This window comes from Fistularia commersonii, chromosome 13 (assembly GCF_037954325.1).
Source record: "Fistularia commersonii isolate RoL2024-O1a breed Wild chromosome 13, RoL_Fcom_v1.0, whole genome shotgun sequence".
Taxonomy (NCBI): domain Eukaryota; kingdom Metazoa; phylum Chordata; class Actinopteri; order Syngnathiformes; family Fistulariidae; genus Fistularia; species Fistularia commersonii.
Genome location: NC_141296.1, coordinates 3,730,612 through 3,750,338, shown reverse-complemented (window position 1 = coordinate 3,750,338; position 19,727 = coordinate 3,730,612). Strand labels below are relative to the sequence as shown.

Here is a 19,727-nt window from a genome sequence, read left to right as displayed (position 1 = left end):
CTCGATAGGTGAGTCTGGTTCATCCAGGATGTTCTTTTCACTCTGGATCCGCTGCATGGTTCCTGTAGAACTGGGGTCCATTATCAGCACGTTCTGACTTCTGGCTGTGCCAAATTTACAGTCACTCTTCCTGGAGTCAGTGGTCCTGCACACCTCGTAGTTGTACACGTGTGGGAGAGTCCCTGTCCCCAAAGTGTCTGAGTAACGCGGTGGATAATATGGAATCACAGGGAGGTTGGAGTGATACAGGACGCGAGACTGTCTCCATCTGTAGATTTTCACCGATATAATAACCACTAAACAGGTGATGAAGAGGAAGGAGACGACAGCCAAAGCCAAGACCAGGTAAAAGGTCAGGTTGTCGTTGTACTCCTTGTCCTGCGTAAAGTCCGTGAACTCTGACAGCACTTCTGGGAAGCTGTCCGCCACCGCCACGTTAACCACCACCGTGGCCGAGCGAGAGGGCTGTCCGTTGTCCTCCACTATCACAGTCAGTCTCTGTTTGGCGGCATCTTTATCAGTGACCTGGCGGATGGTTCTTATTTCTCCATTCTGTAAGCCCACTTCAAACAGCGCCCTGTCTGTGGCTTTCTGCAGTTTATAGGAGAGCCAGGCATTCTGTCCAGAGTCCACATCAACAGCCACCACTTTAGTCACCAGGTAGCCCACATCTGCTGAACGAGGCACCATCTCAGCCACCAGAGAGCCCGTCTGGACCGGATACAGAACCTGAGGCGGGTTGTCATTCTGATCCTGGATCAGGATTTTCACCGTCACGTTGCTACTGAGTGGAGGGGAGCCTCCGTCCTGCGCTTTGACACGGAAGCGGAAATCTCTGATCTGCTCGTAGTCGAAAGAGCGCACTGCGTGGATGACTCCGCTATCAGCGCTGACAGACACGTATGAGGACACCGGCACTCCGTTAACAGAGGAGTCCTCCAGTATGTAAGAAACCCGAGCGTTCTGGTTCCAGTCAGCATCTCTGGCTTTCACCGTGAATACAGAGAGACCCGGTGTGTTGTTTTCCACAATGTAGGCCTCATATGAGCTCCTCTCAAAGACAGGCGCGTTGTCATTCACATCTGAGATCTGTAAGATGAGAGTGACGCTGCTGGAGAGGGAGGGCACTCCCTCATCAGAGCAGGTCACTGTGATATTATACTCAGAGGATCGCTCTCTGTCTAATTCTCCCTCCGTCACTAAACTGTAGAAATTATTGGAAGTCGACTGCATCATAAAGGGGATATTATTATCCATTGTGCACTGTACAATGCCGTTTTCACCTGAATCTGCATCCTGAATATTAATCATTGTAACAACAGTACCGGATTTGGCATCTTCTGATATCACACTTGACTTAGACATGATGTGGATATCAGGTTTATTATCATTCACGTCAATTACATCAATTATAACTTTGCAGTAATCAGCAAGTCCTCCATCATCACTTGCACGAATGTTTATCTGAAATGTCTGAGCGTTTTCAAAGTCTATTTTCTCTTTCAAACGAATTTCACCATTTTCCTCATTTACTTCAAATAACCCACGAGCATGGTCTAACATACTTGATATAGAATATGTGATCCTACCATTAGACCCCTGATCTGCATCTGTCGCAGTAACAGTCACCACCACTGTTCCTAGAGGTGCATTTTCTTTCATTGAAGCTTTATAAACATTCTGTGTAAATACAGGAGCATTATCATTGGCGTCTAAAACGGTTATAAGAATTTTCATTGTTCCCGTCATCTGCGGCTCCCCGCCGTCCACCGCCGTGAGCACTAAAGACAGATGCTCGTTTTTCTCTCTGTCCAGAGGTTTCTCTAAAACCATCTCCACGTTCTTTGTCCCGTCGATTTGATCATGTAGTTTCAGGACGAAATTGTCAGTGGGCTCAAGTTTATAAGTTTGCAGCCCATTAATACCAATATCACGGTCGACTGCACGATCTAATATGAATTTAGCTCCGATGACGGCAGATTCTCGGATTTTGAATTTAACGTCGCTCTTTTCAAAGGAGGGGGGGTTATCATTCACATCCGTGATCTCAACGGTCACCGTGTAAAACTCCATCGGATTCTCTAGAATGATCTGAAAATGCAAAGCGCAGGGCGTCGTTTCCCGACAAAGCGCCTCTCTGTCTATCCTGTCTCGGATGAGGAGGACTCCCCTGTCCTTGTTCAGCTCGATATACTCGGTCGTGTCGGCGGTGAAAATGCGCGCTTTGCCAGCCTTTAAACGTTTAACATCCAAACCAAAATCTTTCGCCATGTTACCAACGAGAGAGCCTTTGGGCATTTCCTCGGGAATCGAGTAGCTGACCTGTCCGAGCACCAGGCTGCCAGAGAGGACCGAGAAAAACACGAGTACTTGCCCCGCCATTGTTCTGCTCGCCATTATTCCGCAGCGAAACGCAGTAAACGCAAAAAATGTGTAGATTCCACCATTGAAAAGACAAAAGAGGAGTAAAAAAAATATTCCCAACGTGAACAACAATAAATCCCAGCGTCTCCGGTCAAAATCCAGACGATGTGCTTTGTCTGCGTATGTGAAATAAAGACAGGATGGGACGTGCGTCGAATCCGCGCTAAATCTACGACACGCTGGTCAACAGCGGCGCTGTGAGTCCACAGAACTAAACTACATTTGAAGCAGGGCTTAAAAAACAGGAACATTTCCAACAGTGGTCACCAACAAGGTCCCCGCTGGTCCCAGGTCGCCTGCAAGGACCACGGGTGACGGGCGAACCGTTCTAAAAAATATCTCGCCACAGGGCCACTTATCACTGAGATGCCCTTGATTTTTGGCGTTATTCTTTATAAATCTCACTTGCATGGGTGTAAAATTGAATGACAATATGTAATTAGAATAGAATAATAATTCGTCTCCATCTGTGCACTCACCAGCACAGCCACCAATGTGTGTGTGTGAGTGTGTGTGTGTGTGTGATTGTTTCGTCCTCTCAGTCAGCGGTTGGTTATCAGATTGTTCTGTCACATGGCGAATTAACCACAACACGTAAAAAATGCCTCAGATATTGTAAAGGTTTTTGCAGAAACTGTATTCTGTTTGCATTAACTCACTTGGAAGCCTAATTCAATGTAATTTCTCTCTCCTGTATGAGCTGTTATATGAAGACGTCACGTTGAGAAAACCTGATCAAACATCCCTCGATAGGAAAGCATTATTTATTAAACAATAACAATTGAAGTCATACTGAAAAATCAATCAGACTGTGTTGGAGATTAACTCATTATTTAGGGCCTAAATAGGGAATCTCGGTATGTAGGCTGATGTGACAAGTCACATTGTAACTAGTGTCAATTTTGTTGACCTGCAGATTGGGTGGCAATTGCAAAATGTGATAAGAATTGTTTAAAAATCCAAAAGTGTAATTTTGTATATCAAACAACTAACATTTTAGTAAAACAGAATAATCAACAAGGAAGTGTTGGACAGAATAACAAGTGTAGGCAAAAGTCCAACACAGCCTGGTTGATGTATCGGTCAACCTATCATTTCAGATTGCAACATGTGACAATTTTGTTAAAATTCCTGCAAATTAGATAACAAGTTCAAAATGTGGTCAGAATGATTAAAAAACCCTTAAGTGGATTTGTGTATATCATGCAGTTAATAACTGTTCCAGATCATGGTGTGAGGTAGTGTATGATATGCTGACAAAAAATAGCCGCTGGTGCAAATGGGAGATTGTGTTTTCAAAGGGATGTTGTGGATGTGATCCTTTGAAAATCTAAATAGTTGAAGAGATTTACACAAATAAAGTGCTACATGTTGAAATTAACTCTTTCCTAGCATGTTAAATCATTGTTGATAATTATTGTGAAAAATCATTAACATGCTCAGTGTGACTTCACACAGACGAATAGCTTTAATTATTAAAACTAGCATATTATCAATGGTAAATTGAGCAACTTAGTTATTTTATAAGTGTGTATCAGACTGGAGGCCTTCCAATGAATTGGCACCAAAAAAGTAGTTTTCAATTTCAAAGGGCTAGATCACCTCTGACATAAATACATTCATAGATGAGTTCATTCAGCACTTACTAAACATGTTTTAAGAGAATAAGGCATCAAAAAATGTACTTTAAAAAGCATGAAAAAAGGGAAAAGGTCCTATAAGGTGCATGGTATACTGCAGGAAGACAAGATTTGATTTGATAAGGTCAAATAATATGGAAAGGACATTAAGGAAGATAATAGTTTTGAAACGCATCCTGTCTCTGTCCAGGGTGCTGGACATGAGGGGACAGACATTTCTACAAGTCACCTCAAAGGAGCTACAGACATTCGACAAAATCTAACCTCTATAGGTGAGTCTGGTTCATCCAGGATGTTCTTTTCACTCTGGATCCGCTGCATGGTTCCTGTAGAACTGGGGTCCATTATCAGCACGTTCTGACTTCTGGCCGTGCCAAATTTACAGTCACTCTTCCTGGAGTCAGTGGTCCTGCACACCTCGTAGTTGTACACGTGTGGGAGAGTCCCTGTCCCCAAAGTATCTGAGTAACGCGGTGGATAATATGGAATCACTGGGAGGTTGGAGTGATACAGGACGCGAGACTGTCTCCATCTGTAGATTTTCACCGATATAATAACCACCAAACAGGTGATGAAGAGGAAGGAGACGACAGCCAAAGCCAAGACCAGGTAAAAGGTCAGGTTGTCGTTGTACTCCTTGTCCTGCGTAAAGTCCGTGAACTCTGACAGCACTTCCGGGAAGCTGTCGGCCACCGCCACGTTAACGACCACCGTGGCCGAGCGAGAGGGCTGTCCGTTGTCCTCCACTATCACGGTCAGTCTCTGTTTGGCGGCATCTTTATCGGTGACCTGGCGGATGGTTCTTATTTCTCCATTCTGTAAGCCCACTTCAAACAGCGCCCTGTCTGTGGCTTTCTGCAGTTTATAGGAGAGCCAGGCATTCTGTCCAGAGTCCACATCAACAGCCACCACTTTAGTCACCAGGTAGCCCACATCTGCTGAACGAGGCACCATCTCAGCCACCAGAGAGCCCGTCTGGACCGGATACAGAACCTGAGGCGGGTTGTCGTTCTGGTCCTGGATCAGGATTTTCACCGTCACGTTGCTACTGAGCGGAGGGGAGCCTCCGTCCTGCGCTTTGACACGGAAGCGGAAATCTCTGATCTGCTCGTAGTCAAAAGAGCGCACTGCGTGGATGACTCCGCTATCAGCACTGACGGACACGTATGAGGACACCGGCACTCCGTTAACAGACGAGTCCTCCAGTATGTAAGAAACCCGAGCATTCTGGTTCCAGTCAGCATCTCTGGCTTTCACAGTGAACACGGAGAGACCAGGTGTGTTGTTTTCTACAATGTAGGCTTCATATGAGCTCCTCTCAAAGACAGGCGCGTTGTCATTCACATCTGAGATCTGTAAGGTGAGAGTGACGCTGCTGGAGAGGGAGGGCACTCCCTCATCAGAGCAGGTCACTGTGATATTATACTCAGAGGATCGCTCTCTGTCTAATTCTCCCTCCGTCACTAAACTATAGAAATTATTGGAAGTCGACTGCATCATAAAAGGGATATTATTATCCATTGTACACTGTACAATGCCATTTTCACCTGAGTCTGCATCCTGAATATTAATCATTGTAACAACAGTACCAGATTTGGCATCTTCTGATATCACACTTGACTTAGACATGATATGGATATCAGGCTTATTATCATTCATGTCAATGACATCAATTATTACTTTGCAGGAATCAGAAAGTCCTCCATCATCACTTGCACTAATTTTAATCTGAAAAGTCCGAGCATTCTCATAGTCAATGTTTCCTTTCAGTCGAATTTCGCCATTTTCCTCATTTACTTCAAATAATCCACGAGCATAATCTAACATGCTTGCAATAGAATATGTGATCCTACCATTAGACCCCTGATCTGAATCTGTCGCTGTAACAGTCACCACCACTGTTCCTAGAGGTGCATTTTCATTAACTGAAGCTTTATAAACATTCTGTGTAAATACAGGAGCATTATCATTGGCGTCTAAAACGGTTATAAGAATTTTCATTGTTCCCGTCATCTGCGGCTCCCCGCCGTCCACCGCCGTGAGCACTAAAGACAGATGCTCGTTTTTCTCTCTGTCCAGAGGTTTCTCTAAAACCATCTCAATGCTCTTTGTCCCGTCGATTTGATCATGTAATTTCAGGACGAAATTATCCGTGGGTTCAAGTTTATATGTTTGCAACCCATTGATTCCGACATCGTGATCTACAGCCTGGTGTAAGACAAATTTACCCCCAATGACGGCAGATTCGCTGATTCTGAATTTAACGTCGCTCTTTTCAAAGGAGGGGGGGTTATCATTCACATCCGTAATCTCAACGGTCACCGTGTAAAACTCCATCGGATTCTCTAGAATGATCTGAAAATGCAAAGCGCAGGGCGTCGTTTCCCGACAAAGCGCCTCTCTGTCTATCCTGTCTCGGATGAGGAGGACTCCCCTGTCCTTGTTCAGCTCGATATACTCGGTCGTGTCGGCGGTGAAAATGCGCGCTTTGCCAGCTTTTAAGCGTTTAACATCCAAACCGAAATCTTTCGCCATGTTACCAACGAGAGAGCCTTTGGGCATTTCCTCGGGAATCGAGTAGCTGACCTGTCCGAGCACCAGGCTGCCAGAGAGGACCGAGAAAAACACGAGTACTTGCCCCGCCATTGTTCTGCTCGCCATTATTCCGCAGCGAAACGCAGTAAATGCAAAAAATGTGTAGATTCCACCATTGAAAAGATAAAAGAGGAGTAAAAAATATTCCCAACGTGAGCAAGGATAGATTCCAGCGTCTCCGGTCAAAATCCAGACGATGTGCTTTGTCTGCGTACGTGAAATAAAGACAGGATGGGACGTGCGTCGAATCCGCGCTAAATCTACGACACGCTGGTCAACAGCGGCGCTGTGAGTCCACAGAACTAAACTACATTTGAAACTGGGTTAAAATCAAAATGCAATTTCAATCAGTGATCACAACGTGGTCCCTGCTGGCCCCAGGTCGCCTGGAAGGACCGCATGAGTGAGAGTGACCGGCGTGTCACTGCTAAAAAATAGCTCGCCAAAGGGCCACTTACCGGTGAGCTGCAAATATTTTTTGGAATTATCCTTTTTAGTAAATCACACTTGCTTTGGTGTAAATATGAAAATCAAAGTAGAAAAAAAAAACAGAAGTAGTAACCTCCATTTGTGCCCTCACCAGCTCAGCCATAGTGTGTGTGTGTGTGTGTGTGTGTGTGTGTATTTGTGTGTGTGTGTGTTTTTGTGTATAAGATATCCCGTCCTCTAAATCTGTAATGAGGATCACACCGCTCATTGCGACATTCCTACATGACCACTATAACAGGTAAAAATAAAAGCTTCAGATCTAGTAAAGATTTTTGCAGAAGCTATATTATTGGGGATCAATTCACTTTGGACGCCTGACTATCAATTCTCTCTCTCTCTCCTTGTGTGTGTTTGTATTAGTGTGTGTTTGTTTTCTCTGAGTTGTCAAGTGAAAACGTAATGTCAAAAACATTATCAAACGTCCTCGATAGGAAAGCATTACACTCATTAATTAGGGCTTAAATAGTGAGTCTATGTATGTAAGTAGATTTTTCAGGTAAAACATCATATGTCACATTGTAACATATGACAGTTTTGAAGTACTGTAGATTTGGTGATAAGTTCAAAATATGATGAGAATGATTTAATAATCTGGAAGTGGAGTTTTGTATATCACGCATTTGATAATGGTGACAAAATATTGTGTGAGGTAGTGTATAATATATTGAAGTAGTGGTTTGTGACAATAGGACATTGTGATTTCTGACGAATGTGATGGAGATTATCATTTGAAAATATAACTATTTGTTGAGATGTAAATAAATCAAGTGTTGGAAATTGATATTTATCTGTTTCCTGCCATGTGTGTCATTGTTGATATTTATTGTCAGAAACCATTAACATGATCAGTGTGTCTTCACATGTCTGTAAACATTAATTATTTATAACAGCATAACATTGAAAGGAAATTCAGCAAATACACTATTTCAGAAGTGTGCATCAAACTGGATTTACATCCCACAAATTGTTAACCAAAAAGTAGCTCTCTCACTTTCAAAGAGGAACACTTACAAAACATGTTTAAAAGAATAAGTCAAGGGTCACCAACACGGTGCCTGCGGGCACCAGGTCGCCCCAAAGGACCACATAAGTCGCCCGCTGGTGCTCTAAAAATAGCACAACTCACTCATGAGCTATGTCTAAAATGTAATTTTATTCTGTTGCTATTTTTATGAAATCACACATGCATCTATATAGATTTTTAAAAATGACAATATCTTAAGAATCTGTTCATTATACATGACCTTTAGATAACTTTAGGTGACCTCTGACCTACTCTAGTTCAAAGGTCAGTATTGTGCACGTGACAGAACCAGTGCTAGCAGACAGTAAGCTAGCGGGCGCAGCGCAGATGGACGGTGAATGCAGTTTCTTACCCCAAAACATGACAGAAAAAATAAAAAAAAAAAGTATCACTTTCAGAAAACGAATGGGAGGAGGAGTTGTTTTTTACAACTGTGAGAGAAACCTGCGTGTGTCTCATTTGCGGGGCGAGTGTGGCGACGTCCCAGCGTCACAATGTGGAGAGACACTTGACTACTTGTCATAAAAGCTAAGATGCTAACTACCCACCGGGAAGCGCACTTCGGGCGGTGAAAATTTGAGTGAAAATGAGACAATGTTCCGATGAAATGTGGTGATGTAAGTGATCATCGAAAAATGTAACAATGATTGATTAATAAAGTGCTGAATATTGATATCTGTTTCACACCTAGTTGTAATTGCTGATACTTATTGTGAGGAATCATTAACGTGATCAGTGTCTTCACATAGTTGAGTATCATTAATCATTATTAATAATGTATAACTAAAGGCAAACTGAGAAAATGTGTTATTTCAGGAGAGCCTATCAACCTAGTTGCTCTTCGTATGACTCAGTATCCATGAAGTAGCTCTCGGTTTCAAAGAGGTTGGTGATCCCTTATTCGATAAGGTATCCAGAACGATACTTTCAAAACCAAGAAAAAGGCTAATACATCCTAAAGTGTGCATGGCATACTGCAGGAAGACAAGAATTGATTCAGAAAGAAACTATAACATGTATGGGGCATGAGAGAAGATAAAATATTTGAAATAAATCATGCCACTGTCCAAGGTGCTCGACATGAGGGGACAGACATTTCTACAAGTCACCTCAAAGGAGCTACAGACATTCAACAAAATCTCACCTCTATAGGTGAGTCTGGTTCATCCAGGATGTTCTTTTCACTCTGGATCCGCTGCATGGTTCCTGTTGAACTGGGGTCCATTATCAGCACATTCTGACTTCTGGCTGTGCCAAATTTACAGTCACTCTTCCTGGAGTCAGTGGTCCTGCACACCTCGTAGTTGTACACGTGTGGGAGAGTCCCTGTCCCCAAAGTGTCTGAGTAGCGCGGTGGATAATATGGAATCACAGGGAGGTTGGAGTGATACAGGACGCGAGACTGTCTCCATCTGTAGATTTTCACCGATATAATAACCACTAAACAGGTGATGAAGAGGAAGGAGACGACAGCCAAAGCCAAGACCAGGTAAAAGGTCAGGTTGTCGTTGTACTCCTTGTCCTGCGTAAAGTCCGTGAACTCTGACAGCACTTCTGGGAAGCTGTCCGCCACCGCCACGTTAACCACGACCGTGGACGAGCGAGAGGGCTGTCCGTTGTCCTCCACTATCACAGTCAGTCTCTGTTTGGCGGCATCTTTATCAGTGACCTGGCGGATGGTTCTTATTTCTCCATTCTGTAAGCCCACTTCAAACAGCGCCCTGTCTGTGGCTTTCTGCAGTTTATAGGAGAGCCAGGCATTCTGTCCAGAGTCCACATCAACAGCCACCACTTTAGTCACCAGGTAGCCCACATCTGCTGAACGAGGCACCATCTCGGCCACCAGAGAGCCCGTCTGGACCGGATACAGAACCTGAGGCGGGTTGTCGTTCTGATCCTGGATCAGGATTTTCACCGTCACGTTGCTACTGAGCGGAGGGGAGCCGCCGTCCTGCGCTTTTACACGGAAGCGGAAATCTCTGATCTGCTCGTAGTCGAAAGAGCGCACTGCGTGGATGACTCCGCTATCAGCACTGACAGACACGTATGAGGACACCGGCACTCCGTTAACAGAGGAGTCCTCCAGTATGTAAGAAACCCGAGCGTTCTGGTTCCAGTCAGCATCTCTGGCTTTCACCGTGAACACGGAGAGACCCGGTGTGTTGTTTTCTACAATATAGGCCTCATATGAGCTCCTCTCAAAGACAGGCGCGTTGTCATTCACATCTGAGATCTGTAAGGTGAGAGTGACGCTGCTGGAGAGGGAGGGCACTCCCTCATCAGAGCAGGTCACTGTGATATTATACTCAGACGATCGCTCTCTGTCTAATTCTCCCTCCGTCACTAAACTATAGAAATTATTGGAAGTCGACTGCATCATAAAAGGGATATTATTATCCATTGTACACTGTACAATGCCGTTTTCACCTGAATCTGCATCCTGAATATTAATCATTGTAACAACAGTACCAGGTTTGGCATCTTCTGATATCACACTTGACTTAGACATGATATGGATATCAGGTTTATTATCATTCATGTCAATGACATCAATTATTACTTTGCAGGAGTCAACTAGTCCTCCATCATCACTTGCACGCATATTTATCTGAAAAGTTCGAGCATTTTCAAAGTCTATGTTTCCTTTCAGTCGAATTTCACCATTTTCCTCATTTACTTCAAATAATCCACGAGCATGGTCTAACATACTTGAAATTGAATATGTTATCCTGCCATTAGACCCTTGATCTGCATCTGTCGCAGTAACAGTCAGCGCCACTGTGCCAATAGGTGCATTTTCATTGACTGAAGCTTTATAAATATTCTGTGTAAATACAGGAGCATTATCATTCACATCCAAAACAGTTATAAGAATTTTCATTGTTCCCGTCATCTGCGGCTCCCCGCCGTCCACCGCCGTGAGCACTAAAGACAGATGCTCGTTTTTCTCTCTGTCCAGAGGTTTTTCTAAAACCATCTCCACGTTCTTTGTCCCATCTATTTGATCATGTAATTTTATGACAAAATTATCAGTGGGTTCAAGTTTATATGTTTGCAGCCCATTTTGTCCGACATCACGGTCGTCGGCACGATCTAATATGAATTTAGCTCCGATGACGGCAGATTCGCTGATTCTGAATTTAACGTCGCTCTTTTCAAAGGAGGGGGGGTTATCATTCACATCCGTAATCTCAACGGTCACCGTGTAAAACTCCATCGGATTCTCTAGAATGATCTGAAAATGCAAAGCGCAGGGCGTCGTTTCCCGACAAAGCGCCTCTCTGTCTATCCTGTCTCGGATGAGGAGGACTCCCCTGTCCTTGTTCAGCTCGATATACTCGGTCGTGTCGGCGGTGAAAATGCGCGCTTTGCCAGCTTTTAAGCGTTTAACATCCAAACCGAAATCTTTCGCCATGTTGCCAACGAGAGAGCCTTTGGGCATTTCCTCGGGAATCGAGTAGCTGACCTGTCCGAGCACCAGGCTGCCAGAGAGGACCGAGAAAAACACGAGTACTTGCCCCGCCATTGTTCTGCTCGCCATTATTCCGCAGCGAAACGCAGTAAACGCAAAAAATGTGTAGATTCCACCATTGAAAACACAAAAGAGGAGTAAAAAAATATTCCCAACGTGGACAACGATAAATCCCAGCGTCTCCGGTCAAAATCCAGACGATGTGCTTTGTCTGCGTATGTGAAATAAAGACAGGATGGGACGTGCGTCGAATCCGCGCTAAATCTACGACACGCTGGTCAACAGCGGCGCTGTGAGTCCACAGAACTAAACTACATTTGAAACTGGGTTCAAAAAGACATAAGCCTTAAAATTTGTACATGGACGAGTTGATTCCGTATGAAACAAAACGTGTATCTGAAAACAAAATGCTGTAAGTATAAGGAAGTTAATTTGAAAAGCTGGAAATGGTTAATACTTCCTAAAATCGCATGAAAAACTGCTAGAAATATGATTTATATTGATAAAATCACTACTACCACTTTAAAATTCGTGGTTTTTCATTACGTGGGCATTCAGTTGTAATAGATATATGTATATATAGATAGATTTATATATATTTGAAAGCAAATAATAAAAGTAAAATTATATTTTAGGATTTTGAAAAAAGTGTCACTACATTTTACAATTTTCATGGTTTAGTGTTAAGAGGATGACATTTTATATTGAAGGACATTGACAAGGCATTATTGGGAGGAAAACATGCTTGAAATGAGTCATGTCACTGTCCAAGGTGCTGAACAGAACAGCGGTCACCTTTGAAGGGTCACCTCAATGTGCCAATATAAAGGTACAAAAGTCTAATATCTCGAGAAGATTCTGGTTCATCCAGGATCTTCTTTTCATTCTGTTTTCGCTGCATTGTTCCTGTAGAGCACCTGAGCCCAATACGTCTTTCGCGATCTACCGGTCGATCGCAAAGGTAGTGTGGGTAGATCACATGGTATAGAAAAAATAGACTCAGCCCATCATCCGTCGTCACTGTGAAAATTGTCACTTAATTGACGTTCGGTGCAGCCAGTCTAACATTTGCCCCTCTCTGACCCATGGGTCACCGTGCAAAGTGTTTTCTCCCATGTTCAGGAGGAAGAGAGGTGGAGTGCAAATGCTAATACAAGGGTTGGGAGGGGGTTATACATGTCTAACCTCTAAGCGCAATTTCAATCCACTTATTGCCAATTCACTGAATACAAAAATCCTCTCTTTGAGAAAGAAGAGAGGATAGTTGTCACTAATATCAGTGATTTTGACAGTGATGGAGTACACTTCTATCTGATGTTCTTAGGTGACATGGAAATGCAAAGTGCAAGACATACTCTGGCCACATACGAGTTTGCGGTCGAAAAAAGGCAATAGTGACAGATTACTGTGGTATTCCACAAAGAAAATAGAAAATTGTCTCAATGAAAGATAAATCAAGCTGTAGAATTAACACATTAGAATCATTTGGGCGGAAAAATGTGATGAAAAGGAAAAAACAGAAAAGCTGTTATTTCCCTGTCCAGGTTACTGAACCTGCTTTGGAAGGTGAAACACTGACAAAATGTGGGAGGGAAGAAAAGACGTGCTTGCCACAAAGATGAGATTATAAAGTTTCTAACCTCTATAGGAGAGTCTGGTTCATCCAGGATGTTCTTTTCACTCTGGATCCGCTGCATGGTTCCTGTAGAACTGGGGTCCATTATCAGCACATTCTGACTTCTGGCTGTGCCAAATTTACAGTCACTCCTCCTGGAGTCAGTGGTCCTGCACACCTCGTAGTTGTACACGTGTGGGAGAGTCCCTGTCCCCAAAGTGTCTGAGTAACGCGGTGGATAATATGGAATCACAGGGAGGTTGGAGTGATACAGGACGCGAGACTGTCTCCATCTGTAGATTTTCACCGATATAATAACCACTAAACAGGTGATGAAGAGGAAGGAGACGACAGCCAAAGCCAAGACCAGGTAAAAGGTCAGGTTGTCGTTGTACTCCTTGTCCTGCGTAAAGTCCGTGAACTCTGACAGCACTTCCGGAAAGCTGTCCGCCACCGCCACGTTAACGACCACCGTGGCCGAGCGAGAGGGCTGTCCGTTGTCCTCCACTATCACGGTCAGTCTCTGTTTGGCGGCATCTTTATCGGTGACCTGGCGGATGGTTCTTATTTCTCCATTCTGTAAGCCCACTTCAAACAGCGCCCTGTCTGTGGCTTTCTGCAGTTTATAGGAGAGCCAGGCATTCTGTCCAGAGTCCACATCAACAGCCACCACTTTAGTCACCAGGTAGCCCACATCTGCTGAACGAGGCACCATCTCAGCCACCAGAGAGCCCGTCTGGACCGGATACAGAACCTGAGGCGGGTTGTCGTTCTGGTCCTGGATCAGGATTCTCACGGTCACGTTGCTACTGAGCGGAGGGGAGCCTCCATCCTGCGCTTTGACACGGAAGCGGAAATCTCTGATCTGCTCGTAGTCGAAAGAGCGCACTGCGTGGATGACTCCGCTATCAGCGCTGACAGACACGTATGAGGACACCGGCACTCCGTTAACAGAGGAGTCCTCCAGTATGTAAGAAACCCGAGCGTTCTGGTTCCAGTCAGCGTCTCTGGCTTTCACCGTGAACACGGAGAGACCCGGTGTGTTGTTTTCCACAATGTAGGCCTCATATGAGCTCCTCTCAAAGACAGGCGCGTTGTCATTCACATCTGAGATCTGTAAGGTGAGAGTGACGCTGCTGGAGAGGGAGGGCACTCCCTCATCAGAGCAGGTCACTGTGATATTATACTCAGAGGATCGCTCTCTGTCTAATTCGCTGTCGGTCACTAAACTATAGAAATTATTTGCTGTCCGTTTAATTTCAAACGGGATGTGTTCATGCATTTTACAGTCGACCCTGCCATTTGTATCAGAGTCCGGGTCATTTACGCTCATTAAAGCTATGACTGTTTTTCGTGGTGAATCCTCCGGCACCGAGCCCGAGGCTGAAATCAGACTGACAGCAGGACTGTTGTCATTTACATCGATGACATCGATTATGATTTTACTTGAATCAGAGAGCCCGCCTCGATCCACCGCCTCTATATCTATGTGATATCGCTTTTCTTTTTCATAGTCAATAAATCCCTGTAATATAATCTCACCGTTCTTGTTAATTCCGAATAATTTAGAAACTGCATCCATGCTATTCCCGATCACATAGGTCACCTCTCCATTTGTGCCTCTGTCCGCATCTGAAGCACTCACTTTAGCAACCATCGTTCCCACGGCGGAATTTTCTGTTATGCTTGCTTTATACACAGTTTTGCTAAATACTGGCGCATTATCGTTTACATCCAAAACAGTGACGTGGATCTGCATTGTTCCGGTCATCTGCGGCTCACCTCCGTCCTCCGCCGTTAAAATTAAAGAGATGTGCTCTTGTCTCTCTCGGTCCAGCGGCTTTTGCAAAATCATCTCCACCTTTTTGCTCCCGTCCGACTGACTGTGCAATTTTAACGCGAAATTATCAGTCGGTTTTAAGGTGTAGGTTTGAAGCCCGTTCAGTCCGATATCGGGATCGATCGCTTTTTCCAGCATGAATCTGGAGCCGACGACCGCACTCTCGCTAATGTCGAGTTTTCTCTCGGTTTTCTGGAAAAGCGGCGCGTTATCGTTAATATCGGTGATTTCTACCGTGATGGGGAATAATTCCAGCGGATTTTCTAACGTAATCTGGAAATGCAGAGCGCAAGGCGTCGTCTGCCTGCACAGCGATTCGCGGTCTATTTTTTCCTTTATAAGCAGAACCCCCCTTTCTTTATTCAGCTCGATGTATTGCGAACCGTCTCCGGTGTAAATGCGGGCCTTCCCGGATCGGAGCCTTTTGACGTCTAAACCCAGATCCTGAGCTACGTTACCGATTAAAGAGCCCCTCGCCATTTCCTCCGGTATGGAATAGCTGACCTGACCGATCACAGAACCGATGCAGAAGATGGAGACTAACAATACTTGCCGTTTCATTGTTCTTTCCGATTCCTCTTTCTCAACAAAGCTACAGTTTTAGTCCGTTATAATCCCCGGGTTTCGTTCATGGCGCGATGGAAATCGAAGGAGAGAAGGGCGGTGGTCTCACAGGAAGAAATAAAATCGAAATCCAAAGAGAAAATGTCCGAATACGGTGCGATCCGATCCCCGAAGCGAGCTTTCTAACCGCCCAGACTGGCGGTCTGTGTCGTTTTAACACGGCGGTTGGGAGGATCTGCAACAACAGCAACACGCTGCAGAAACGTGCAGGGCAACAGCGGCCCGAAGAGTTCAAACTGAGACGCTGCAGGAGGAAAAAAAAAAAACAAAAAAACAAAAAAAAACTGGTGGCATCGTACAAATTCAGGTCCGAGGAGAGAAAGGGGAATTTCCGTAAACAGAGGCTTCCAGCGCACCAAAAACTACAAAAATGGTGGAGATTAATTAAACAAAGACCTAATGCTCCCCCGGCCATTCAGCACATTTTGTCTTTTTAATGATTCATTGACGTAGAGGACTCTATGTATTGTCATGTAAAGCCATGTATTCTATGATACATGGCTTTCTAAACTTGAGGTTTAATGAAACAATTGCTGTCTATGATGTTTTTGTTGCTCTCCACTGTGCTGAAATGCAAATATTGAAAAACCGAGGAACTGCATACACTGTAGGCAAAACAACAAAGTATGACCAACCTCTACCGGGGAGTCTGGCTCATCCAAAACACAGACGGCAACCAAATACCAGAGATTGCCCAAATGGTGCAAAAATGAAGGCACTGCAGGGCAGAAAAATGAAACTACTAAACTCGCACTGATGTTATATTGTTTTGATGTGATAATGAGTCTTCTGTTTCAAAACAAATATTGTGGGATGTTAGGGAAACAAAAAAAAAAAAGGGGAGGTGAAGTTAATTTGAGTTTTCGATGAAGCATATGGATGAGCCTGCTTCGAAAAAACTACAAGGTTGCTGTCCTTGGTGCTGAAATGGACTTGTGCCAATACGAACAATTAAAGAGAAGCAAAAAAACAGCTGAAAACGCAGACAAACACACACACACACACACACACACATATCTTTGGTAATCAGAGAAGGCACAGCATTCTAACCTCTATAGGAAAGTCTGGTTCAGATCAGATATTCTTTTCTTATTCACACTGTTAGACTGCAGTTAACAGACGCAAAAGATAATGTTGTAAAGTGTTCAGCATCATGGAGAGATAAAGAAAGGAAAGACTTGAGGTTTACAATGGTTTGAGTGCATGTGAATTGGTTACTATCTAGGAGGATTTGTCAAAATCCTCAATGTCAACTGGCAAAAGTTGATTCAAGATATATTTCTGTTAAAATCAGTTACTCACCATAGTAGACATCTTTGACAAGGTTCCTGACAGCTGATTCTCTGCATGTGTAGGATCAGTTTCTGCTCCGTCCACATTCACTAAACTTTGGCTCATCGGCTGCATATATTTCATGTCGCTCTTCCTGGAGTCAGTGGTCCTGCACACCTCGTAGTTGTACACGTGTGGGAGAGTCCCTGTCCCCAAAGTGTCTGAGTAACGCGGTGGATAATATGGAATCACAGGGAGGTTGGAGTGATACAGGACGCGAGACTGTCTCCATCTGTAGATTTTCACCGATATAATAACCACTAAACAGGTGATGAAGAGGAAGGAGACGACAGCCAAAGCCAAGACCAGGTAAAAGGTCAGGTTGTCGTTGTACTCCTTGTCCTGCGTAAAGTCTGTGAACTCTGACAGCACTTCCGGGAAGCTGTCCGCCACCGCCACGTTCACGACCACCGTGGCCGAGCGAGAGGGCTGTCCGTTGTCCTCCACTATCACGGTCAGTCTCTGTTTGGCGGCATCTTTATCAGTGACCTGGCGGATGGTTCTTATTTCTCCATTCTGTAAGCCCACTTCAAACAGCGCCCTGTCTGTGGCTTTCTGCAGTTTATAGGAGAGCCAGGCATTCTGTCCAGAGTCCACATCAACAGCCACCACTTTAGTCACCAGGTAGCCCACATCTGCTGAACGAGGCACCATCTCGGCCACCAGAGAGCCCGTCTGGACCGGATACAGAACCTGAGGCGGGTTGTCGTTCTGATCCTGGATCAGGATTTTCACCGTCACGTTGCTACTGAGCGGAGGGGAGCCTCCGTCCTGTGCTTTGACACGGAAGTGGAAATCTCTGATCTGCTCGTAGTCAAAAGAGCGCACTGCGTGGATGACTCCGCTATCAGCACTGACAGACACGTATGAGGACACCGGCACTCCGTTAACAGACGAGTCCTCCAGTATGTAAGAAACCCTGGCGTTCTGGTTCCAGTCAGCATCTCTGGCTTTCACCGTGAATACAGAGAGACCCGGTGTGTTGTTTTCTACAATATAGGCCTCATATGAGCTCCTCTCAAAGACAGGTGCGTTGTCATTCACATCTGAGATCTGTAAGGTGAGAGTGACGCTGCTGGAGAGGGAGGGCACTCCCTCATCAGAGCAGGTCACTGTGATATTATACTCAGAGGCTTGTTCTCTGTCTAATTCTCCTTCTGTTACTAAACTGAAGAACTTTTTTGATGTGGATTTCATTAGAAATGGCATATGCTCCACAATACTACATTGAATCCTTCCATTCTCTTCCGAATCGGGGTCCTGCACATTGAAAATAGTGACCACAGTTCCAGGAGCAGAATGTTCAGAAACTGAATTTGTTTTAGACATGACATTAATAGACGGGGCGTTGTCATTTGTATCGATGACCTCAACAATAATTTTACAGGAGTCTGTCAGCCCTCCCTCATCACTCGCTTGGACATTTATTTCATAGCGCTGCGTCTTTTCATAATCTAGGCTCCCGGTCAAAACGACCAAACCTCCATCTCCATCCACTTTAAACATAACTGGGACATCATCTAATGTATTTGTTATTGAATATGACACCTTTCCATATGAACCCTGATCGGCATCAACGGCCTCAACTGTACTTAAAATCGTGCCTCTAGGAGTTGTTTCTATTATATTTACCTTATAAACTCCCTGTGTAAAGACCGGGGCATTGTCGTTTGCGTCTAAAACTGAAATTTCTACTCGCATCGCACCGGAGAGCTGCGGATCACCGCCGTCCACGGCTGTTAACGTTAACGAGAGATGATCTTGCGCTTCTCTATCTAGAGGCTTTTGTAAAACCATCTCCAGATTTTTACCCCCATCTTGCTCGGTGATATGTTTCAGGTGGAAGTGTGACGCGGGTTTTAACGCGTAACTCTGCACGCCGTTTAAACCGACATCTAGATCCATGGCCCGCTCCAGCACGAATTTCGCTCCGACTGCCGCCGACTCGCTTATCCGAAATCTCATCTCTTCCTTTCTAAATGCTGGGGCATTATCGTTGATGTCGTTGATTTCTACGGTTACCGTAAAGAATTCAATCGGATCCTCCAGCGTTATTTGAAAGTGAAAAGCGCACGGTGTTGTCTGTCCGCAGAGCGCCTCCCTGTCGATTCTCTCTTTAACCAGCAAGACGCCTCTTTCCTTATTTAACTCGATGTATTCTTCATTGTCTTCGGTATATATGCGAGCCTTGCCTGATTTCAGTCTTTTCACGTCCAAACCTAAATCCTGCTCGATGTTTCCGACCAAAGAACCTCTAGACATTTCCTCTGGAATCGAGTAGGCGACCTGGCCAAGCGCAAGGCTGCGGGAAAAGACGAGGACAAACAATAGTACTTGCCATCTTATCGTTCCGTCCGACATTTTGTCCGTCATGAAAAGAATATTGTTAATAAAAAAAAAGCACGTAATCCAAAGCAAGAGCGTCGTTGTAATCCAAATATAATCCAGTTTTTTTTTTTTTTTTTTTCGCGGGATGAAAAATAACGGGCTGCGAGGATATCTCTTTGTCTCCGCGCCGCCGAATGAGAGGCTGATTCTGCTGAACAACCGATGTGTGACTCGTATGCTGCTCAAACAGAGAAATATGGTAAACCTCAGCACTGGTCAACAGCGTCCCTGAGAGCCCAAATACTTGTACTGCAGAATAGCTCACCACACAGTGAGGACTTTGC

General features: G+C 44.6%; 2 protein-coding genes across 22 annotated transcripts in view; both read right to left on the bottom strand.

The window, feature by feature from the left end:
- LOC147227604 (protocadherin gamma-C5-like) overlaps window positions 1–19,727 on the bottom strand; it is a 354,356-nt gene that overhangs the window by 96,349 nt on the left and 238,280 nt on the right. For 3 of the 21 annotated variants that reach the window (XM_086157841.1, XM_086157844.1, XM_086157860.1), the window contains exon 1: window positions 13,285–16,556. The exons of 11 other annotated variants lie outside the window; for them this stretch is intronic. In XM_086157841.1, coding sequence (XP_086013967.1) covers window positions 13,285–15,660 — 2,376 coding nt within the window. In that variant the 5' untranslated portion in view covers window positions 15,661–16,556. Of the gene's footprint in view, window positions 2,540–9,316; window positions 11,869–13,284; window positions 16,557–17,025; window positions 19,710–19,727 lie in introns of those variants that run through there. 7 more of the 21 variants (XM_086157832.1, XM_086157857.1, XM_086157843.1 and 4 more) reach the window with 5 other exon arrangements.
- LOC147227629 (protocadherin beta-16-like) lies at window positions 4,290–6,959 on the bottom strand. The gene has a single exon (XM_086158818.1). It carries the CDS (start codon window positions 6,723–6,725, stop codon window positions 4,290–4,292), a length of 2,436 nt encoding a protein of 811 aa, XP_086014944.1. The 5' UTR covers window positions 6,726–6,959.

What these genes read in the sequence shown, in the direction of transcription:
- LOC147227629 (XM_086158818.1), bottom strand. Translation starts at nt 6,725, where the DNA reads ATGGCGAGCAGAACAATGGCGGGGCAAGTACTCGTGTTTTTCTCGGTC.